The 23,439-nt window shown below is 50.2% G+C and overlaps 1 protein-coding gene across 1 annotated transcript; it reads right to left on the bottom strand.

Annotated features, from left to right (window-relative positions):
- Positions 1 to 767: 767 nt before the first annotated feature.
- On the bottom strand, positions 768 to 23,133 carry LOC148595547 (ras GTPase-activating protein nGAP-like). The gene is made up of 18 exons (XM_088520387.1): positions 23,041 to 23,133; positions 22,504 to 22,642; positions 22,079 to 22,185; positions 20,591 to 20,700; positions 16,903 to 17,056; positions 15,597 to 15,695; positions 14,732 to 15,286; positions 12,719 to 12,863; positions 11,207 to 11,351; positions 10,109 to 10,345; positions 9,234 to 9,435; positions 6,566 to 6,765; positions 4,828 to 5,031; positions 4,228 to 4,336; positions 2,884 to 2,978; positions 1,593 to 1,800; positions 1,328 to 1,388; positions 768 to 817 (listed from the first exon to the last, which is right to left on the bottom strand). The coding sequence occupies exons 1-18, from the start codon at positions 23,131 to 23,133 to the stop codon at positions 768 to 770; spliced, it is 2,913 nt and encodes a 970-aa protein (XP_088376513.1).
- Between the last annotated feature and the right edge of the window lie 306 nt (positions 23,134 to 23,439).

The following is a 23,439-nucleotide window of genomic DNA, read 5'->3' as shown; positions in this document are numbered from 1 at the left end:
CCCAGCCCTGATGGGCCCTGTGCTCACCCAGGGGCTGGGGCACTCAGCTCTGCATCTCACAGCCCCGTGTCCCTGACACCCAAGAGCTGCCCTTTGCCTGTGGCCTGGGCACTGCGGGGACTTGTTTTCTCAGGCACTCTGAGAGCGTCAGGGCTGCCCCGCACTGGGGTTGTGGCACCTTTCCCTTTGGGCATCCCCTGAGCCATGTTCCAAGGGAAATCTGAGAGGGAGCTTTTTCCTGGTGCTCCCCTGGAGCCTGAGAAGACGGCTCTGCACAGACATAGCTGCAGCGGGGATGCTTTTGTGCCTGAGCTCCCTGGGAAAAAACACACAACACCCAAAGAATGGCACAGGAATATGTACTTGAACAGCAACATCAACAATGAAAACAACAATGTGTACAATAACCACAACATCAACAATTAAAAGAACAATAAAGATAATAACATCAAAAATAACAGCAATCCAAGCAACAGCAACACTAGTATCAACAATAACAACAGCACAAAGAGTAGGTTAGTGCTGTGAGTCCTGATGAACTGGCCCTTCCTTGCAGCCTCCAGCGTGAAGAGAGCCTTGGCTTGCAAGGCAAAAGGAGGTGCTGGCCCTTGCAGGGCTCTGCAGGCCCCCAGCCGCTTGACTGGGCCGTGCACGAGCAGTTGGTAAGTCGGGGGCTGCTCCAGCTGCCTCCCTCCAAGCTGGTGTTCCTGGGCAGGTCCTCGTGCCTCCTGCCTTCCCCCGGTCAGGGACTGCACGTGCCATGCAGCTCAGGAGAGCCTGGGAAACCTGACGGCCTCCACAGAGGCTTCCTGTGGTCCTGGGAAAAGAGAGGAAGGCAAGCGGTGAGAAACGCTGCGGGGCCTGTTGAACAGGCTCATCTCAGGCTGCTTCGCTCTTGCTGGTCAAGCTGTGAGGGGCCCTGTAGGGCAAGGAGGTGGCACTGTGGAGCCCAGGCCCCCAGAGGAGGCTGAGAGCTGCTGAGGCTCAGAGCAAGGCAGCTGCAAGGGGGACGCGTGCAGGGGCCACAGGAAGGCTGGCCGAGGGACCAGCAGTGCGTGAGGAAGGGCTGCCCTGCTGCAGCCCTGACAAGCCAGAGACAGCAGCGCTGCGGCTGCCTGAGAGGAGGTGCCGAGCGCCTGGAGCCCTTGGAGAGGCCGGCCAGAGCTCTGGGCCTTGTGGTCCCGCTGGCACGGAGGGAGGGCTGGCGCCTCTCCAGGGCAGCGGGGAAGCCCCCGCCGCAGGGGCTCGGGCCGAGGGACCCGGCTCCCCCAGCAGCCCCAAGGGGAGGGCGGTTTTGCGCGGGCTCTTTGTGGTGGACACAACTTACCCGCCGGCCTCCTGAAGCGCTCCCTGGGGCTGCAGGTGCGCGTCCACTGCCACCAGCGAGCCTGCCGAGGAAGAGAAGGGTCGGAAGGAGCTCGTGTGTCTTCCGTGGGGCAGGCAGCTTTGGGGGTGCAGCAGGCAGAGGCCCCTGGCCTGGATGGGAGGCCACGGAGCACTCACTGCTTCTCCTTGCTCTTTGTGGCCTGCCCAGGGCTCTTGTTCCCCATGGCCCCTGCTTGCTCTCAGCCCCACGAGGCAGCACTTCCTACCTGATCTTCCTTGGTGCCCTCTGTTTCCACTAGGAAAACGCACTGCACGCCACCCTGCCCAATGGCCGGGATCCTCCGGATGTGGTGGGGATGGGGGCTGTTGCGCAGCTCAGGGAGCCTTACTGGTGGCTTGGGGGTGCATTTCTCTGCCTCCAGGACATTTCGTGGCTCTCTCTCCCGATGGAAGATGCGGGAGAAGGTGTCCACGCTGCAAGAGAGCAGAGAGAGCCCCGAGGTTGCGCACTGGGCAGCAGCGTCCTTGCTGAGAGCTGCCCCGGGCACCTGGCAGGGCCCCAGAGGCAGCCAGGCCCTGGGCGGCAGCAGCAGCCTGGGCTGGCATTGGCCTCCCGGCTGCCTGCTGAGCTTGCCCCAGCTGGGCGGGCAAGTGCTCCCCGACGCAGCGTGCGGCTGGCCCTGGAGCAGGGCTGTGCGAGAGCTGCCAGGGGCTTTTTGCCCTCCGCGGAGAGGGTCAGCGTGGGGCAGGCACACGCGGGCACGGGCAGCTCCCTTGGCAGGGCCCGGGACACTGCTCAAGGGTAGCTGGTGGCCAAGGGGTGGCCCAGGCAGCTCCTGGCTGCAGCTGCCCCTCCACAGAGGCTGAAGTGGCGGCTTAGCCCGGGGCGTCTGGGGCTCTGGGGGCCAGGAGGCTGCGCGAGGGCAGCGCCCTGTGCTGGGTGCGCAGCACGAGCAGCGCTCACCTGTCCTGGGGAGCCCCCAGCTTCCTCCTGCGCTGCCGGCCCTGCTCCAGGCTCTGGTAGTCAGGCGCACGCAGCAGGGGAGGTGCTGGGCGCCGCGCAAGCGTGCGGGGCCCATTCCTGGCGGGCTCGGGGAGCGCCTGGGACGCATCCCTGGCTCCGCTGCCCGCAGCACGGCCTGGCCTCCGCACGTGCGCCATGCTGCCGCCGTGGCCAGGAGGCGCAGACTGGCAGGCGCCGCGAGCCAGGGCGACAGCACAGCAGCCCCTCCGTTGTAGTTGCCCCGTGCCCTCCTGTCTGGGCAGGCTCCAGCCCCTGCAGATGCAGCTGCCACACGAGGCCTGGAGCTGGTTGTGCTGGGCTTGCCTCAGCCACTGCCATGGGGCAGCTTTTGGGATGCCCTCTGTTTCCACTAGGAAAAGGCACTGCGCGCTGTCCTGCCCAATTAATGCAATATAGTTCCTTTTTCACCACTGAAGTTGCTAGTAATGAAGCAACCAAAAATCCACTGCCTAAGATAGGATTTCAGTCCAAGAAGTCTTTCAGCTTCAGAAAAAAAAAAAAAAAGAAAGAAAGAAAAAGGCTTTGTCTTGTACAGAGCGTCAGAGCCGAGACCAGTTCTCCGCGTTGCCTCTGCCTCCACATCCCAGCTATTCCCAGGAATGTGGAAGGCTTCAGGAACGGGCGGCTCCTGTAGCAGGGAGGCAGAGCTTGGGGCCGCAGCCCTGCACCCCGCGGCTCTCCCCATACAGGTCCTGGCGCCCGGACACGCGACTGGGGACTCGCTCTGCCCAGGGGCTGCCCGGCCTCGGCGCCCGTCACCCGAAACGTTGACCGGCGCTGCCTGGTGCTCCCGCACCACCCCCAGCTACACAAAATCCAACTTCATGGCACAGAACAGCATTTTGAATCAGCACAGGTTCAAGAGGTTTAAACTGTTTAAAGTTATTTTGTATTCTTTGTAGGAATATCCATAAAAGATCTCAAAGGTATCTGTGTCTGTACATATACAAGAACCTTCAAAAATTATTCACAGAACAAAAATAAATCTTCTTTAGAACAAACCCAGGCAATGAAATGCAGAGATGGATCTCACAGACCACACAGTCCAGTGCTACTAGCATAAAAATACAGCTTAAAAAACAGGTTTGTTACTTCTTTAAGGTGTTCTTTGCTGAAACGTGTAATCCTCTTAAAAGATCATCTATTAAAAAATCATGCAGCTGGAGCGATTAAAAAGCCCAGCAACAGGAAAGGTGCTCCCTAAACACAAAATTCGCCCACATTAACAGGCAGATATAAAATCAGCCTCAGGTTGTGTTGCCTAAGTTCTGCTCTCTGGCATCAGCAAGGGCACAGCAGACACATCACAACCCCACATGACACATTCACATGCATCACACCCGTTGGGTCCCACTTTCCACAAGTGACTTGTGTTGACCGGGTGTTGTCCTGGCCTGGTGGCCAAGCGGGCTGACGCGGAGAGTCAGATGAGGTGAAATGCTACACAAGCGAGACGGGGCAAGCTCCATGGCAAGCGTGCCATTCCCTTGCCATTCCGAGCCATGGTTGAGCGTGCACAGCTGGGCTGCATGCACATGGCCACCGACCTATGCTGCTAAGAAGCACAGCTGCTCCAGAGCTGCCAGGCCCACGCTTGGAGCAGTGTCCACACAATGCCCCACTGCTCCTTCACCACTTGGGTTCTCCTCAAGTAGAAAAGTCCTGTGATTTTGACTTTTCAAAGCTTGCTTTCAGACAGTAGGGTCTTTATTGTACAAAACTCCCAATTCTCTCCTAGGAGGCAGTAAGTCATGTGTGCAACACCATGGCCAGTACTGCCTTGGGAGCTAGATCATAACATTGGGACAGGAAGATAGGGAAGAATGATGGGTTCTAGGCACAGGGCACTCAGCTCTGGGAAATCCTGAGCTCCTTACCTGCGCATCAGTGATTTTCTGCTTCACATCAATGATTTTCTGCTTCACATCAATGATGGCTTGCATCTCAGCATGATCCTTTTTCAGCTCCTCTTCAACTGCCATGAGTCTGATGTGCAAAAAGAGAGAATTAGTGCAGTTTAAAACTATTCCTGGGTGTTTTGGCTGCTCTGGGGCTGTTGCTTTGACTTCTCCGGTTGTCCTCTTTTCTGCAAGAAGTCTGTTGCATTCAAGAAAGGTTATCGATCCTTCTCACAGCCCCAACTGTCTGAATTTATTATATTCAAAGTGGGCATTGCCAATAATCTAACTGTCCTGTAAAACCACCCCATGAGTACAGTTTTCAAACAAAGCAAATGGACCAGTTAGAGGTATAGCAGAGGCTGGGGTTAGAAATTCCTAAATCTTTTTGTCTGCTCTCCTGACAATCTAAAGCAAGTCTCAACACTCATATCTCAGTTTTCTCATCTCTAAGGCAGGAGTGGTGTCAGTCCAGGAATATCAAGCCCACACAACTGCTCTCCTTATTGTCAAGGATAAATGTGACAAGGGGGAGTTTCCTGCTCTCCATGTTCTGCAGACTTTGCAGCCAAGTCTCACCTGCTGCTGATGCTCTTCATCTGGCTGTCTTTCTCCTCTTGCTGCCGGTGTAGCCTCTCCTCCCTGTCTTCCAGCCTGGACTTGTACTCCACGAGCAGCTTCTGCATCTGCTCCTCCTGCACGAGGAGGCGCAGCTTGTACTTCTCCAGCCGGTGGCTGGACACCTTGAGGCGCTCCTTCAGCTTCGCTATCTCCTGCTCGTACCGTGTGGGGAGGGGAGCAGAGCAGGAAAGAATCAGATGCAAAGGAGAAAGGAACCCATCGGATTATTATGTTCTGCTGCTGCTGAGAGAAAGCCACCGTTCACTTTCATTAAAACTAAATTGATGGGAGCAAAGGAAATGACAAGCAGACAACTGTGGGCAACCACAAAGGAGTACGGAGGCTCCCACTGAGCATTAGGTTATTCCCACACTGTGGAATGTCTTCCTGTAGCCCAGTTTAAGCCCTCAAATAGCTATGACATGGCTCCTCAGTCCTGCCTGGTAACAATCCCACTTACTCCAGACCCAAGGAGTTCCCAGCCACAAGCTGCTAATGGTGCTCAGCTGTAAACAGATGTCCTAGGGTGACCAAACTTGTGAAAGGGACCCAAATAACTCATTTCTCAGGACCTGAGGAACATGAAACCAATTGTTCCAGGCTGAAGGCAGGGCCCATCACTCACTACATATAGCCTGCAAATTTACTTGGCTGAGGTTTGTTTTTTCCACCTACCACCTCTGGATAAGCACTTGTGCAATAGTACAATGAATCTCAGCACATTCCACTTCAGGTTTGGTTCATTCACCTTTCCTAAATTGTTTCTGTTGCCACTTCTTGTCCACCAAATATTCTCCTCTTTTCATCCCACCCTCTCAGAATACAAAACCTCTTATTTGGAAAAAAAAATCTTTATTTGGGAAAAAAGTCAAAAAGTCACATCTACTTTGGGAAATAAACACACTTTAAAAAGTGCTTCTCAGGAGATGACGGACGTTTCTGGCTAGCCTTGAAATACTCCACCATCTAGATGACAGACATTTGCCTTAGGTGAAGTCCAAGAAAAAATCCAAATGCAGCTGCTGATCAAGATTGAGCTGTGGATTGAACACTGTGGAGTAAAAAGGAATTTGGTTATTTTTTAACTGAGCCGCATCCCTACGAGATCTGTCCCAGAGAAGCTTCTCTACCTCATTTAACCCCCCCGCCAACTTCCTCGCTCTGAAAGACTCAAGGAACCAGACTTCCTTTTATGAGCTCTTAGTGTTTCAAGTTGCAACACACTCTTCCTTAATTACTACTTACCTCTGAACATTAGGCTTGATTCAAGAAGTGCTTCACAGTTATTTTTCACAGGTGAAATGCAAACCATTCCCACCAATTCCCCCATCTCTCACACCCTTCTTTTCCCAGCAAGACTTCGGAACATTTCAGACCCCATTTAACCCTTCCCCAGCTCTATATTATTGCATATGTCTAAAAATTCCACAGGAGCTATCTGAAAGCTCCTGTAAGTCGAGGCAGCTTGGAGGGACGGCATTTCCAAAGGGAGCTACACCTGACAGTGCAGAAGCTTGGCACAGGCCACCCTGTGCAAGATCTCTGGTGTTTCTGCCACCTCCCAGGTTTTTGCTTCACATGAATCACTCCTACGATGTGGGAAGGTTCAAGCAACAAGGCATTCACCACTGCCTGGGCGCTCTGAAGTGAACCCTCCTCATCCCCCATCTCCCCTCCAGCTCCGGCCGTGACCAACCTGTCAGTGGGGTCCTCAAATATCTCCTGAAGCCCTGAGGAGAGACTGCCACTGATGCTGGGACTAGAACTGCACTCAGTGAAACGTCTCAGCTGCTGTTGAATGGGCATAGGGTTGGTCAGGGACTTGGTGATGTCCGCAAGAATGCGAGGCAGAGGTCCCAGCTTTGCCACGGTCGCCTGTAGGAAGGAATTTTCACCCTAGTTGGACAACAAGCACCGCGACACCCGCCAGGTTTTGGATCACGATGCCCAGAGGCGGAGGGGTGGAGGTGGAAGGAAGGAGGGTGGGTGGTTGTGTGCGGGTGTGCCCGGACCGGGAGGCAGTGTTACGGAGCAGCGTAATCACGGCGACAATAGGGATGGAGGAGACCAACGGGGTGCAGCAGACATTGAGGAAAGAAAAGGAAATAGAAAAGAAATTAGGACTGATCCCCCAAAACAATACAAAACAAACAAAAAATCATGCTCAACAAAACCAAACTGTGGCCGTTCCAATGCAAAACTATCATGCTAAGCAAACTAAAGCCAGGCTGGGTGAGGTCAAAGTGAAAACTACAGTATCTACTCATTAAGGGGGGTTTAAAGGCTACAGATTCAGCTAGTGGGAGGGAACTTTCCAGGCAAAGGGAGTCATGTGGTAAAACAAATGCATGCCAACAGACAAGGGATGCGGCATTCGAGGGTCATGAGAGACTTGAGAGGGTTGAGGGAGGTGGGGAAAGGAAGGTTTTCATTTCAGAAGGCTTTGGGCTTGGCATGCTACGCTAATGCCGTCTCCTGCAGCAAACGGTTATCAAAAACTAAGGCGCTCCTCCCTTCTTAAAAGCAACTGCATGAAAACACCAGTGACCCTCATTCCAACACTGCCATGGAAGGTGGGATTAAACGCTTGGCTTCAGGTTTACTCCTGCCCTAGCCTGGTGCTGGCCAGGCTGAGCACGGCAGCAGCCTGAAGGGGAAGCTCCCCCTTTGGATTCTTTATTTTTGCCCTCTCTGGGTCAAGACTGGTCACAGCAGCTACACGGTGCTGCTTGCTCTCATGCCCAAAGCAGGAGACAAAAGTGGTACAGACTTAATGCTGCAATAAAACTCCCTCAAAGACATTCCTCTTTTCAAAGATGTCCTTATTTTCCCCTTGAGCAAGGATCCGGTCACTCCAGAGAGAGGTCTCTTTACAGAAGCTTTCTTACAGAGCATCTCCTGCTCTATTAAGACCTGTGAGGTTACTTGTCTCCTCAATTCCCACTCGCTACCCACAGTAGAACAGCACTGCAGTGTAACTTTATCCCTCAGTTCTCTTTATAGCAATATACTATGCCAGCTCCCAGGGGCCTGCTAGGATAGATCCATACATCTAACCTACAGAAAGGACAAAGCACATCTGCTTTAAAGCTTTACGTCTGGCTCCTTCCCCTCCCAGCTGCCCGAGACATTTAGGATGTTTTCGTTTGGAGAGCAGTACCCATTTGCCCTGCAGAAACTGGGTTTCCCTTGACCTGATGGCCTGAGCAGCTGGAGGAAGGTGGCACAGTTTGTGGCACTGATGGATTTACCCCAACTTATGGAAATAGAGGAACTGGTCTTTTACATGCTCCCTTTGCCTGTTTTTCCGCGCTTGCTGAGCTGTCTTTATAACAAAGATTTTATTGTCTGTGACACCAGGAGTGCAAACTCTGCGCATGTGTATGACGGAAACAGATAAACAAGACCACAAACTGAGATTAATATACATTATCCTTCTGAGTCAAGGAAATTTAGATTTACTCTGATGCACAAAGCTCAGCGCCTTCTTTTAGATAATGTGCTGTGAGAAAACAAATATCCAACAAATCATGATCTTGACAGACCCTTCTAGCAACAAAAATCATTAGCAGCACATTGCAAGTCACCTCAGCTCTCCAGTTGCAAAAGACACGAAATACAAACAAAATAATGCAGCTCCAGAAGTGCAAATATGGAACAGTTTTAAGTACTTTCAGGAAAAAAAAATGCTGACATGGAGCTCAGCTTCTCTGAGTCTTGTCAGCTTTACTTTTTAACAAACAAGGTTTTAATGATTTGGGGTCTTGCAGGGAATGTAGCTGGGGAAGAACAACCCAGACCCTGCTCTTGTGCAGTTCAATGGTCCCAGTGCTCAGAGCTGCAGCCGAGTGTCTCCCATGGCAAGCAGGGAGTGCAGCTCTGGCAAGGGCCCCTCTAAGCTAAAAGCTAATGCAAACGTCACAGAAATGGACGAATCTCAGCGGGTTTGGCCCTGGTCTTCCAGGAGAGCAGTTCTGCCTGACCAGGACGTGACTTCAGCCCAAGCTGGGCAGGGGAGGGTCCAGCCAGGTGCCTCAACTTGCATCCAAAAGAACCTCCCCCCAACATTTCCATTTCCCAGCCAAGCACTCAAGTGCTGCCCTCTCTGCCTGATTTGGGTGTCTGCACCAGCAGTGGGGCCCAGCTGCCCCCAGCAGCCGCCCTGGGGCCTCCCGGAGCCGGCGGGGCCGCAGCGGGAGCGCGAGGGAACCGTTGGGCAATGGCGCAATCGCACATTCCTCTCCCAAGCTGCTGGGCACTCTCTCCCCAGCGCGGCTCCGCCTGCTCCCCGATGTCTCCTAGTGTTTACGGTCGCTACGCTACAATCGCCGCGTTCGCCCTCCCAGGCCTCCGCTCCGCTTTACCTCATCAAGCTGGGAAACAACCTCACACAAGAGGGAATGCAAAACGGAGAGCTCTCTGCCCACGTGGATGTAGCCCTCAAATCCAGGCATGTTGGAGATGCTCTCTGGATTAGAAATCTCGAGCAGAAAATGCTTCATTCCTCCCCACTCATGTTCCAGAAAGTCATTCATGAAGCCCATGTACTCTTCCTTGTTACCAAACCTGCAAGAAAGGGGAGGGAAAACTCAGTCAACAACCACCACAAAAAAGCACAAGAGTAAAATAACTGTCTGAAAACACTTCATGGTTATCTTTTGACTTGCCTTTCTGAAAAGGTGTCTGGAAGGGGAGAAAATGGGCAATTTAAGAGATTCCCTGCTTTCTCGACTTGGTTAAATACTAGTAACTCGCCACTCATACTGTCAACAAGGGGGTTGGTAACATCTCTTCCCTCCCACAGACTTGGTTTCTCTCCAGCACCTTCCCTGCACCCCTTTCCCTAACGGAGAAGTGCTCCTGGGCCTACTTCAGCTGGGAACCTGGGAGGTGGAAGGGGAAAAAAAACATGATCCTTGGGAGGAACGGCACTTTTTTTTTTTTAAATAGCATAAAACAGGCACACACAGGCATGCTAAACCATTAACCTCTTCGTGCTTTTCTCCTGTGTCCCTCTACTGAATTCAGTGCACCTCCAGTCTGCATTCAAATTGACTCTGCCTAACTCAGCTCTGGGCTGTTCCAAAGAGAACAGAGGAAATTTCTTCCTTTCTAAAGTCTGTTCCAATTTGCCCAAGAATCAGCAGTCTGCAAAAATGACCACTAGGCAGGGCTCTCCTTACTTGACCTGATTTGCACCCCTAGAAGTAGAGATTTCAAGGTCATCCCCACCACCTACTTAGCAAAATTGGCCAGATTCTGAACCACTTTAGCAATAAGAGTGAGGGTGCGGGATGTCTGGTCATCAGGATACTCCTGCATGAGGTTGAAGAGGCTGGGGGACATGATAGCAGGACTCAGGAAGCGCAGGAAGAGTGAGGCGCTGATCAGGCGCTCGCTGATGTCCTCCTTGCCCCTGCTCAGGCACTGCTGCTTCCACGATGCAAACACCTCCTTCAGCTCCCAAGGGAACACGCTGAAAAACAGCAAGCAGAGACACAAAACCGTGTGGGCAATGACAGGCAGAAAGTCAAAATGGTGACCAATCACTTGAAATAATTAACTGTGAGAAATCATCCTTGACTTATATTTTCACTCCACCTCTCTAGGCCAGAAAATGTCATTAAACATCTATTCTTAGACCACCATTTAATCTGGTGATTCTTAAGTACTGGTTAAATCATCCCTTGTTCAAACATGTGAAATGAAGCTGTTTTCAGACCCACCGATGTGCAGACTAAAAACCACCACGACCACGCTGGAACAGAGTGCTCCAGATATTTAAAACAAACTGGATCAAAATGAACTATATAACTCTATATGAACTATAATTGAAATTTGTATTTTGCTTGTAAAGCTCTTCCACTGCTTTGCATATACTTTGCCCTGAAGCAGAAAGGACATTTTTTTTCCAAGGACACTCACTAGCAGAGATTAATAAAAATCTTTCGGCCAGTGGGATTTCCCACACTTTTTGGTTTTACCATTCTAAAGGGGCTGAGAGAGAGTTGTCTCTACATACCAAACCCACTTTTTATTCCGAGCTCCCACTAAGCTGTCTTTTCCCTTAACTCCCTCCTTGTTCAGGCACAACTCACTATCTGTCCCCTGCAGAGGATTTCAGCAGAAGCTCCCGCTGGAACCCCCTGTTTTAGGCAGAAAAGTCACCCACGATATTGCGCCCCAGGTAATAAGGCAGCAAGAAAAGGAAACAAGGCAGTCTCAGAAGATAGACGGCTATTTCCTAGCACGACTGCTGGCTTCACATCCTCAGAAGAGGAATTCACACCTTCCACTCAAAAGAGCTGTGAGGGAGAAGGAGGAGAGAGCGCCTCACCAGTAGGAATTGATGATCTTGCAGAAGGCCAGCTCGCAGCACTTTCTCAGGTTGCTCTGATGGTCTGCTAATTCACTGGGTGAGCACTTGCTGGGATCCACTTCGCAGTTTTCATCTGATTCATACAGAGCTTTGATGAACTCTCCTGGGCACAGGGAAGAGGATGACAGACCACGGTCACTAGAGGAACAGCCTCCCTGATGCACCTTTCAATCCTGCTTGTGCCTTTCTGGAGCAACCTCGCTGCCTTGCGACACGGCCTCCAGACACCAGACCTTGGTGGCCTGGCTCCTCTGGCTCTCCCAGAGGAATGAGGCTTTGCTACTTGTCCTCAGGCCTTCCCCAGGAAATGCACTTGACAGTGATGTTTATTTTTATTATCTCTAAACTCGCCCTCCTTACATTTCAAATCTGGCTCAGAGATAAGACTAATACTCCAGTGCGAGATCAATCCTGCTTGTTTTCTCAGTTTCTTACAGGAACATCTCACAATGCCTCTGTCGCCTGCATCTTTCAAAGTCCTTTGCGTTTCTGTAATCCTTGGACACACATTCGAAAAAGGATGAGGTTTCTTTTGCTTAATATATTTAAATGCACCATTCACCGTTTTTTCTCTTTTTTTTTTGGACTTATGCTAAGAAATGTTTTTTAAACTGCTGCTGTTCACCAGACAAAACCTTCATTCATTTGTTTAATGATTCAGTGTCTTCCGAGTTCACCTCCTGCCATGACCTTGCCAGCTCCGAGCTAACACCCCAAGGCTTGTTCGTGCAAAGGGGTTTTGTTTTTCGACCTCTGTTTTCTTAAAAAGCCTTAACCAACCATCAAGCCCGTCCAAGCTAAAGCCAGCAGTGTTCTTGCAAGCAGATCAGCTGCCACATTTTCTTAAACTGTTTTGCTTAGGTCCAAAATCTTCCTGCTGAGGCCATCTAGATCACTTACTTGCTAAACCATCAGCATCACTTCTGCGGGTGAGCTCTGTTTTAACTGTTGCTTCCTGGGATATTTTTTTCCCTTAAATGTCTTTGAAAGACATTCTTTGTGGTCCACGAGGCTCTTTATTAATCGTGTATTGAGACGCTCTCGCAGATAAAATAAACAGCTCACACCAACGTAATGTCACTAACTCTTTCAAAGAGCACGGCATCGGAGTGAACTGCCTAGCGACACTCAGCATGTGATGAAGAATGAGAGGGATATATTGTCACGAGCAGCCTTGCCCTGGGCACCAGACAGGCTGCACAACCGACGGCGTATTTCCATCTCTAACATCGGTGATTTACAGTCTTATCACACAGCACCAATGTTCTAGACCACGGGATAAAAGTCATTAATTTTCATTCCGGCTTCACCACTACAGCTGTGGTCTTTGGATGGGCCACCTCCCAGATCCCAGCACACAGAGTCCAGTCCAGTTCCTTGACTTATTGTTCTCTGCAACTGGATTAGCCCTTGCAATACCAAAAAAAAAAAAAAAAAAAAAAAAAAAAAGACAGGTTGGCACTTTCTTACCTAGTGCATCGTGAAGATACTTTTGCCCTACCAATTTTAGGTATTCCTCAACAGCTTTGGTAGCAAGTGTGTTCTCCCTGAAGATCAAGACATCGTGCTCCCCACAACGATCTATCTCAGACATCACCAAATCTGTCAAGAAATCCTGAAGAAAAAAGTAACATGGGCAGAGGTTATTCTAACTGGACTCAGTCAAGCTAGGCAGAAACCAAGGAGGAAGGATAAACACAGGAACAAGAGGATCACTGAAATAACTGTCTAGCTTTGGACATGGGGTGCCAAGGACTGCTTTTCATGCTGAACACAGACAAACTATACATTTAAAAACCCAAGATGGAAGTTAGGAATCAATTCTTGCAGCTCAGCAAAATTTAATTAAGAAGAATGGCTTACAACAACTTAATTCACAAAATGAAAACAGCTCTGGACTTGGAAAAAAATGTTGGCATACTTGCTGTGGATCTACATGGCATGGAAGTAGCAATCGAGTTTCATCACTGTGAAAAACCACTTAATATAGGGCTTAGTCCTATAGTAATATTTCTTTCCTCAAGTGATAAGTGCTTATGAGCCAAGGACACTCGGCACATCACAAGAAACACTCAGTGCTTAACGAATCTCCAGGACAGGAGCTGTACTTTTGTCCGAGGTTTTTTACTTTTCAAAAGAAAAAAATACCCATGATCCTAAATTAGGACTAAATGATAAGTGTGACTTGCTAGTGCTGCTCCAAACATTAATGTCCTCCAAAGAGCACTGCAGCGAGGCATCCTAGCCCTACTGATTATACAAAACTAATGTATCAGTACAAAATATTCAGAACAAACTAGGGCAAATATTCAGAACAAATTAGCTATTGCTTTCTGATGAAATTTGACAGAAATATTTTCACATAGTGCAGGCTGGGACCATGCATCTCTATCAGCACCACCACAGTGTGAGCTGCAAAGGTTTCTTGGCCCAGGCTGCTCAATGTGTCTAGAAAAGAGAACTTCAAAAATACTGTGGCACTGCAAAGACAAACTGATCACATTAACATGCCTACTCCTTGCAGCTAGCACTGCAGGAATCCAAGGGCTGCTTTCCAAAAGCATTTTAGTACCATCCTAGAGGAGTTATCCCAGCTAGCAACTTCCCTGGATTCGAGAAACAGCGTGGTGAGGAACAAGCTCTTTTCGAGAGAGCCCCCCTTCAGAAGGGCACGTCAGGGCGGGCAGGGTACACGACTACGGGCACACGAGAGGCTGTTTCACAGCATCTGAGTGGGGCTGTCACCTGGATGCTGCCGACGGCTGCTCTTCCACATCTCAAACCCTCACACTTGTGTTTGGGGGCGCGTAACTCACTCCGCCGGCTACAGCTGGGCACCCCTCTCACACACCCAGCTTGGCAGGAGCAGCCAGGTAAATCGATGCCTTTTAATACCTCTCAAAATTGTCTAAGCCCTACAGGACATTTTCACACACTTTTTTCCAGCATGCACAGAGAAGTCCTGATAACATCCCTGAGCACACTAAGTCCTGATAACACTGAGCACAGCTTCTGTAAAAGCTGTTCAAACCCTGACCAAATCAAGGCTGGAAGTGATTAACTGATTCAGCCTGAGACAACAATGGCAGTTCAGCCCATCACAGGCATTTCTGGAAGTTACTTTCTAGCTTATTTCTCTCTTAAGATTCCTAAACACTCAATGAGTCCCCAATGAGTAACATAAGGTTGCATGGTCCCTCCTACTTCAGCCACTTCACTTGGCACAGAGTATCTTCAATCTTGGCATCAACCAGGGCACTTGCTTGTTGGTAAGACACCCATCCACATGCATTTGCCCAAGCCCTTGAAAGTATTTTCTAGACCCTTTTCCTAGCTTTTGATCCCATATCCAGAAATGCCACAGGCACCTTCTGCTGCTGTGTGCGGTCAGGCCAGCCCAGGCTTCCTACTTTCTGCAGCCCCAGAGACACCCACTGCGAGCAGCAAGAGGGAGTCACTCGGACAGGGGCCGCCTGCTCTTACCTTTGCTCTCCCTGTGCTCTGCAGGATGTGCACCAAAGCACCAGCCACCTCCTCCTTTTTCCTGATGCTGATCACTGGTTCGAGCACGGAGCACAGCGTAGTGTAGTTGCTGGTAACAAACTCTGCAAATTCTTTGTATTGCTCCATGGGCAAGATGGTTATGGTCTGGTAATGGGACTTGATCCGAATGGAAGGTCTCCCTGCTTTCCCTTTCTTGGGTGCAGATGGGCTCACTGGGTACCATTTTTCCATAAACTGGTGACCAGTTATGCTGGCCACAGGAATGTTGACCAAGCCCACATAGTTGTTCTTGTCCTTGTTCTTCTTCTTCTCTGCATCCTTGTAGATGTGAACTGTGATGCTGTGGAGAGGCGGGAGGCTGTAGAACTCAAAGTGCTCTCCCCAGAAAATGTTGTCAGCTTTTGTTTTGCTGGTGGTGCGGGCGAAGAGAGTGTCATCAAGGCACAGCTCACAGAAGTACTTTTTCTTAGGGGTCAGGTCCTTTGCCTCCATGATCCAAAGACGAAGCACATTCTCAGCTCGACGGCAGTTGTCCTGCATGGAAGAAAGATCTCAGCTTTGATTCAGAATCTCTAGGAAATTCAACATATTCTCTCCTAAAGCAGAAGCAACTTGCTGTCTTCTGCATGTCCAAGGTAGGGGCTAGAACATTTTTCTTCTCAGAAAGCTCCCAGGGAGGCAGCATGCCAGCTCTAGAGCTGACCTACCTCAAGTTTACCCATGGAAAACCTGACTTTCTTTCACCCAGCTCTGAAATGCCTTTTCCTTTTGCCAGCGCTGTACTGCCCCATTAACCCATAGAGCTCCATGTCCTTTGCTTCCTTATTTCTGGAATTTCCATTACCTTATTTGGCTGCACTGCTCTGCGTATGTTTTCCATCCACTTGTCTCTCTCTGCTGCTGAGGAACAGCTGAAACATTTACTGCCAGTGGAGCAGGTTACCTGCAATATATAAGTGATCAGCTGAGATCAAGCAAGTCCAGAAGACATGGACGATCCTGCAAAAAGTAAAGATGACAACTAGGAATGTTTGAGAAACAGGGAGTAAATATGAAAAAGGCAGGAAAGCATTAGAAGATCCCAGAAAGCAGAGATGGAGAGGCCCACAGAAAACAGAGAAAAAAAAAAAGTCAGTTCAAATTAATATCAAACTAAAAGGAAACATATGAAGGGCCAAAGCTTACTCTTAAAAGACTCTTAAACATCTTACAATACATCTGGCTATAATCAGCCAGTCAATTATTTTTTACACTTGTTAATTGATCCATAGCTATGAAATGCTTGCAGTTTTCCCCAGAAAATCCCAGGTACTGGATGATTTGGTCACAAACAGCGCAAAGACAGAACTAGCAGTGTGTTGACACAAGGAAAAACTCCCTGGAAATGGTGACTTCAGGGAGCTAATGCCAAGTGAGTGGGAACAGCTCCTGGCCAAGGCTCAGAGAAGAGCCTGCTACCCGCTGGCTTTCTGCCAGGGCCGCTTCCAGGTTGTACTGCAGAGCTTTAGACACATGCAAAGGACTCAGCTGAAGCCACATTGACTCTCCCCTGCCACAGCTGCCTGCAATGGCCTTGGGCGCATCCAGCTTGGTGCTGCCCTTGCAGGGAAATGACTGTGGGAGCACAAACAGCCTGTTCTGGAGGCAGCCCGGGTTGAAAAGCAAAGAGGAGCTTTGCTCCCCGCTGCCCGGTGCAATGGAAATGTGCTCAGCTGCCGAAGCTTCTCCTCAATCAACCTGGGAAGGGGCTGCGCTGCTGCAATATGGTTCACAGTGGAAATGACACTTCCCAGTTACGGTATATTTTCAAGTGAATTTAGGTGACAGGAGGAAAATCCAGCTTACAAGCAATAGCTACGCTTAGGGCGTACATACGTGTGCTGACTACAAATGCCTAGAGATTTCCCAAGGTAAGAGAAGTTCAATTAGAAGATGCAGTAATTGAGAATGTTTTCTCTTTGCTGACTGGCTGAAGCCATCAGGACTTGGGGATCTCATGCCAATTCGGCAGACCTCAGGAGAACATGTGTTCCCAGTTTGCTCTCAGCTGCCTCATCACAGGCCAGCGTGCTCTAAGTACATTTTTGAGTACATAAGCACTCAAACTGACTGACAGCATATAATCTGCTGGGTGTATGGAAAGTGCTCACCTCAAAGCAGAAGTCTTGTCCAAGGATGCTGCTGTGAAGTGGTTTGACAAAGACTTTTTCTTCTGCCCCAAGATCCAAGGTCTCCACCGCGCTGCCCGGGCTCAGTAAAGACACATGGGAACGGGACTCTTTCAGCTTTGGCAATCCATGTGACCTGAAGAACAACAATGGGGAAAGGAAACATTATTTTTCTGACCATTTCTAAGAAATGTGGCAGCATCTCGCAGAAAGCTACAACTTGTTGGTGTTTCTTCAACTAGGGAAATATTTGCTAACAGCAAAAAGCACACTTACATCTCTACATCGCTAAACCAACGCAGAACGGTAGCTGCTCTTGTTGGAGCAAAAATAGCCCCTGCTAGATACAATTTTTTTTCTTAAGATATAGAGTCTTTGACCTAAAGTCAAACACACTTATTTCCCGCTTTATGGCGCTCAAGTCATTTAGCTATACTGAAGTTTTGCAATTAATGCTTCCCCTTTTCTTCCTCCCCATGTCTCCACTACTCACTTTTGGCCCCCAGCTCGACACCTGTGGCTCTTCTCTCTTTTAGCTGACCAGCTCCTGCGTCCCTTGGCTTGGGCAGGGTCACCTCCACGACACCGTTACCAGTGCAGGCTCCTCTTTGTCCCTAGAAATACCCCTCCCTCCTCCAGGCATTTTGGAACCAACTACCCAAGGCACTGAAAATTTTTCTGTATTCTCCCAGTTCGATTTTACGGTGACATCTGTGTGCAGTAGGAAGATCTGCTGTCAATAGCCCAGTAAACAGGTGATGGCATCTTTACCTTGGGCCCTTCTTCCCCAGGGCCGACACCGAGCTGATAAACTACAATAAAGACACAATACTTTTAGGCCTAAACTAATGCTTTCATTTCTGAAAACAAACTACAGGTGAACTGGATTTTGCCCCAGCAGCAAGCGAAAAACAACATAAGGACAGCCTCGATTTCCTTCTCAACCTCACAGGGCTTTGCTTTATAAAGCTACACAATAGTTTCTTTGAAGGCAGGGCTCCGTGTTTGTCAGAGCAAGAAAAGGTAGATGTTATCAGTCACCCTGGCCCTGGAAGCCTGCACAGCACCATGGTGCCACCGAGCACTACCTGCTTAAAACGGGAAAGGGCTGATTCACGGGGCAGGATAGGGATGTTCCTACTGCCCTGCAAGGAGAAACAAACAGGGGCAGGAAGAGCAGGAGGTGGGGAGGAAATGGGCATTCCCTCCTATGAATTCCAAATAATTACACAGACTCAGCTACTTTATGCTACCTTCTTTTGCACCCAAACAATTGGAGCTGGCTTTGCTTTTGGAAAAACCTCCAAAGAGCAGCATAGTTCAAAACACAGATGAGATCTTGTTGGACGCCTCTTCCCTCCAGCCCTTCTCCTTCCAGCATCCTAATCTCTGCTTCAGCTTAGGAGCTTCATTCCCACATGACTTCAGAGTTGTTTTTCTTGCTATTGGATCCACCAATTGCATTTTCCAGGTGCTCTGAGATACACACTGACACTTTGGGCTGGTGGCAGGCGGTGATGGGGAGAGAAGAAACTATTTTCAAGTTTATCATTATGATGGAACCGAGTTTCCTTTGTGGTTTGATTGATGAAGCATCCTTAGAAAAGCAGTAGACTTAACTACAACCTTTCAGCACCCCTACATGCAGCTGCCTGCGTGGCCAACCAGCGGGAGCAGAACTCCATGAAGCCTCAGGCTTTCCAACAGAAGGTACCTATGAGGTCGAGCAGTGCCTAGACACTTCCCTTCTCCAAGCAGGACTCATCAGTGCTCTTGACTTTCACGATCCTGCAGCACGAGGTTTCACCAACCCAGCAGTCAAGCCTGGCACAGGGCTCATGCTTTTGAGCCGTGTTGCTCATTCGCACAAAGGTTTCTCTCCAAAGAAAGCTCCTCTCAGCTTCTTCCTGCTCTGCTGCTCTCCGAGGATGTTCCTTTTCCGCGCTGCGTGCCCTCCGCTTGCTTGGTGGACACACGGCCGAAAGGAGGAGGATCACGTGGACACTTGTCCTTATCCAGTGTCCTCTGCACCGCTGGCTTTCCGGGTCGCTCCTTCCCAAATCCCAGTGTCGGGCCCTGCCACCCTGTTCATTTGCCTCCTGGATCCTTGTTTTTAAATCTGTGCACAGGAGACTTGGAGGACAAAGGGAACAGAGCAGTGCCGTGCCGTGCCAGCCCCCGTGGATGGAGTTTTATGCTTCACACACAACTGGAGAAAACCCACGTGCCACTCAGGTCTAGCTGACAATTCATGCCCACGCTGGCAGGCAGTAGAGGAAGATTCATTTTTGAAGAGAGGAGAGGGCTTTGTTGTGGAGCAGATCATGCATCAAAGCAAAGTCATAGCGACTCATTGTAAATGTGCTTATTGACCTTCCTAAAATAGTATCCTTTCCACTGGAAGAGGATGCTTCATCAGTCCACATTTACCAGGAGTGCCATGTTACGGAAACACTTATGTCCTTTACATTATTTATGGCAGAGATTTTTGCATCACAGAACTTGAAAGAAAGCTGGCGACAGAAGTCACTAAAAGCAAAAAGTACTTTACCACAGGGTAACCTTATTTAATATGGTTATGCTCACTGCACTGTTTCATACAGCCAAGTTGCAGCTTCCTGAAAATAGGGATTTATAACAAAATTCACTCCAAACGGACTGCATGACATTGCCACGACTAAAGGGACAGCATCAGCCACCACGGGTGAGCAGCAGCCGTCCGCTCCCCAGCTCCTCACGTCAACAAGACCTCCAACACCCACAGCCATCTCCACGATTTTATGGCACTGCCTTTCAGATGGAGAAGACAGAATCATCAATTGAAATGGCACAGCATGACAGGCTCAGCTAATGAATTCTGCTCAGCTAAGGGAGAAGCAAAAATGCACTAAACAGCAGAAGGGCAGAGAGCTCTTAAGTACAGGGCAACCTATTTTTCACTCTGTCTGATACTCCTGCTGAGCTACTGCGGAATAAAATGCACTCTAAGGTTTAATGAAGACAATTAAGAGACTTTACAAATAGCTAGGAAAAAGCAGCTTTTACCTGCCTCTTATATAATCCATTTCCAACCCAAAGTTCCAGCAAGAGACACAAGCAAGAATTTAGCAGAAGGAGCTCTTAGATGGAGAGAATTAAGCTCCTTATTGAGTTCTCTCATTTTCTGAGAAATAGATGCGCTGTTCACTGTTGGACTCCACCCTGCAGCAGCTACACAACTACGGCCTTAGCCAGGCCCCTTCGTGTGCCGGAGCGGCACCGCGCGTCCTCGGGGCTGGCCAGGGCTGCTCACTCCGACCTGCCTGCACCAGCAGCCCCGGGGCAACTGCGTGCAGGCAAAGGGCACTAAAACCACCCAATCCAGTGGTTTTCTATCATGAAATCTAAGGCCCAGTGTTTACTTGTAGGGATGCTGAAGAAGAAAAAGGTATTTGACTGCAGATGCTTAACCTGACCTTTTTTGTCAACTGTTAAGAGTAGTTAAAGGTTTCAGCCTTGTGTGGGTGCTGCATCGCATATCCTAACATATCAGTCAGTCCCAAACACACCCATCTGACAGCTGGCAATAAAATCCTTCCCTCACTTACCTCTCTGGGCTTGTGCTCAGCAATACTCATGCTGTAGGTGCACTCTGTGGGTGATATCACCTGGGAGATGCTCTGACTCTTACCTGTCATCGGCGTTGTGCAGAGTAGGGAGACGGAAACTCGTGTTCCTGTCCAGTTTTGACTGGCTCTTTGTCCTCTTCACAGAGCCTTTCAGACGTTTACTGAAGAGGCCCTAAAACGAGAAGTCACAGCAGTGAAGCAGGGAACCTCTTGTGCCGGGAACAAATCAATCAGGGCAGTGTCACTGCATCCACTGCGATTCCCACTGATCGCTGTGAGGGATCTGCTGTATTGGGATTCCCAGAACAGAAAGAGGGGCAGGACAGGATCGTTGATGACCGTTCCCCTGCATGACAGCTTTGAATTGCAACAAGCGGCAGTGCTCATGTTACAGGTGAACTTCAGTGAACTCCAATTACTACTCAAAAGACTCAAAAATTAAACAAACAACCCCCCTCCGCTATTAGCGAGCAGTAGTCTTGGGTACTCACCATTTGACCCTATGCTCCCCTTCACACACCATGTTTTTAGTTCTTGGATTAAGACTAGAAGATGCCTTGTGTCTATTGCATCCAAGCTCTCTTTTTGGACTGGGATACAACCAGCCTTACCAAATCACTATCCAGACTTGAAAATCTCTGAATATTTCAGTATTAGTGACTTCATATACTTGTCCAGGTGCTGTTTTGAAGCAAAACTCAATCTTAAATCTAGCCAGGACCTAAACATATTACATGTCCAGCTAACCTGCCTTCTAAACAACTGCTGCTGGGCTGCTGGTACCACCGCCTGCACCTCCTCCTCCGAGCCCGCGCTCCGCAGGGCCACGAGGACAGGGAGCCACGTGTTCCCCTGGCAGCGCCGCTGCAGCTCCAGCTGCTGACGGGCAGCGCCAGGCACCTCCGCGCGCAGCGAATTCATGGCTGTTTCCAGCAGGCATCGCTCCACCCTGCGCCACAGCCCCGCGCGGGGCTTGGAAGAAAACACACATTTTAAACCATATTGCATCAGCTCCTTCCAGGGCTTGCAGGCACACCTGCGCGCGTTCCTCGGCGTGATCCGAGCAAACGGAGAGCTCCTTAATCCAATAGGATTCAGCAGCACTTGAGGGGTGGAATCAGCTCTCCCCTTCTGCAGAGCAGCTGCACGGAGCTGCCATGGGTGCCCCTTCCTTTACCCCCTTCATTAAGAACATTACAGGCTCAGCAAAAATAACATGCCATCACCAACCTAGAGGAACTATTCTCCTAGCCAAAAATTGAATATAGAATGCAAACCCTGGCAGCAACTTCAGAAGTATTTATATAGGTTGCTGCCCATGTTAATGCTGATGTGTCACTATTTGCAGCCTTAGATCCATCCAGGAGGAAAAAACAAACTACAGATCTACCAGAAATATTACCGGTAATATATAGCAGCAGTTACCAAAACCACCTGAAAAAATGGAAATACTCCTTCCTCCTCAGAGCCTGTTTATACATTATGGTATTTCAACCTCCATCTCCAGTTCGATGGGAAAATTTGCTCCCCTGCAGGAAAGCGGGACTCACCGGCACTTTGAAAGGAGACGTGTTCGCCGCATCCATGGAGTTGGTCTTCTCCGACGTGCTGGTCCCCGAGATGCTCTGTCTGCAAGGAGACCTCTCTGCCGGGACCTCTGAGAGAGAAGAGGAGGGAGGTGAGTGGGCGCAGGAGGGCTCTGCGCCGCACCGTGCGGGCGCCCCGACACAGTTTTGAGGGCATTAAAACACTGCCCAATTCCTCCATCTCTGATTTACTCACTAAATTACAACGACATTTCCACCTGCAGCCTCAAGGTTATGAATCCCACTTGCTCATGGGCGGTAAGCAGTTAAAATAAAAAAAACACTGGTGCAGATCAATACCCGCTGGTATTTATGATTCTATTGCTGTTTGTTCAGTACTATTCCAAAAACTTTATATTATTATGAGCTTTCTTCAGGGATAGTGATACCCGCGATGCCCTGGCACGTGGGGTTTGGATGGCGCCGGAGCCAGGACACGCAGCCCCCGCGGGCGCTGGAGGACAAGATGGAGCATCGCGGCGGGTAAGCAAGCCGGCCCTGCAGCGCGGCGCTGCGGCTCCAGGCTGCCTGTTAATTAGGGAAATAACGAGCAAAAGAAACCGCAAGTCTTCAAGTCTTATGAGTATTTTACCTAGCAGATGCTGAGCGTGCCAGCAGTTTTGGAGTTTTCTTACAAGCTTTGAGAATGAACGCTAAGGAGCTGGGGGCAACTGCAGTATTAGGCCTGGAGTTGAAACCAGTCTGGGGCAGCGTGACAGATTTGGGCTGAAGAGCTCCCGTGGTGCCCCGCAGCAGCTCACCCCCCTAACGGTGCTGTGGGGCTGCCCGCTGCGGGGACGCCGCCGAGCCCGGGGAGCCGCTGCCCGCACAGGGGTACCCGAGCCCCGCTCCCCCGCCGCGGGCGCGCAGGATGCAGCGCGAGCAGCACCTCTGGATGCAGAGCTGGCATAAAGCTCCGGTCGCACCCTCCTGCGCCGCGAGACACGGCCCCGGCGCAGGGGACGCAGCGTGAACGGCAAGCAGCAGCACACGATGCAGCGCTGCAGGGAAGCTCCCATCGCGCCCTCGGCGTCGCGCTCCTCAGCGCAGCGGGCGGGAGCATGAAGACAAGCGCCCGGTCGCGCTGGGAACCCGCGGGACACACAGGTGCGCGGCGCTGCGGACTGGCGGCGCCTTGTGACATCACGACAACAACGGTTCCGAGCTGCACACAACGCAGGGCCATTCCCTGATTCCCAGGGTTCCAAACAACAGGCTGAAACTACAGCTCCTCAAAGGCAGCCCTAGGACCTGCGACAGCGCTCAGCGGCTTCGCTCCCCTCCCATCACCATCCTCTGCCCCGACCACTCATCTTTGCTCCTGA

The sequence above is a fragment of the Tinamus guttatus genome, unplaced genomic scaffold, assembly GCF_059628265.1.
Source record: "Tinamus guttatus ecotype Peru unplaced genomic scaffold, ASM5962826v1 Tinamus_guttatus_pri_ptg000087l, whole genome shotgun sequence".
In the NCBI taxonomy this organism is placed as follows: domain Eukaryota; kingdom Metazoa; phylum Chordata; class Aves; order Tinamiformes; family Tinamidae; genus Tinamus; species Tinamus guttatus.
The sequence above is the reverse complement of the archived record's forward strand: the minus strand, read 5'-3'. Positions and strand labels throughout refer to the sequence as shown.

Coding starts and splice junctions, on each gene's coding strand:
- LOC148595547 (XM_088520387.1), bottom strand. CDS start 23,133: ATGGGAGCTTCCCTGCAGCGCTGCATCGTGTGCTGCTGCTTGCCGTTC. Junction 10,346..11,206: donor AAGATCATCAATTCCTACTG/GTGAGGCGCTCT, acceptor GCTGTTTTTCAG/CGTGTTCCCTTGGGAGCTGA. Junction 1,389..1,592: donor AGGGCACCAAGGAAGATCAG/GTAGGAAGTGCT, acceptor CTTCCTCGGCAG/GCTCGCTGGTGGCAGTGGAC.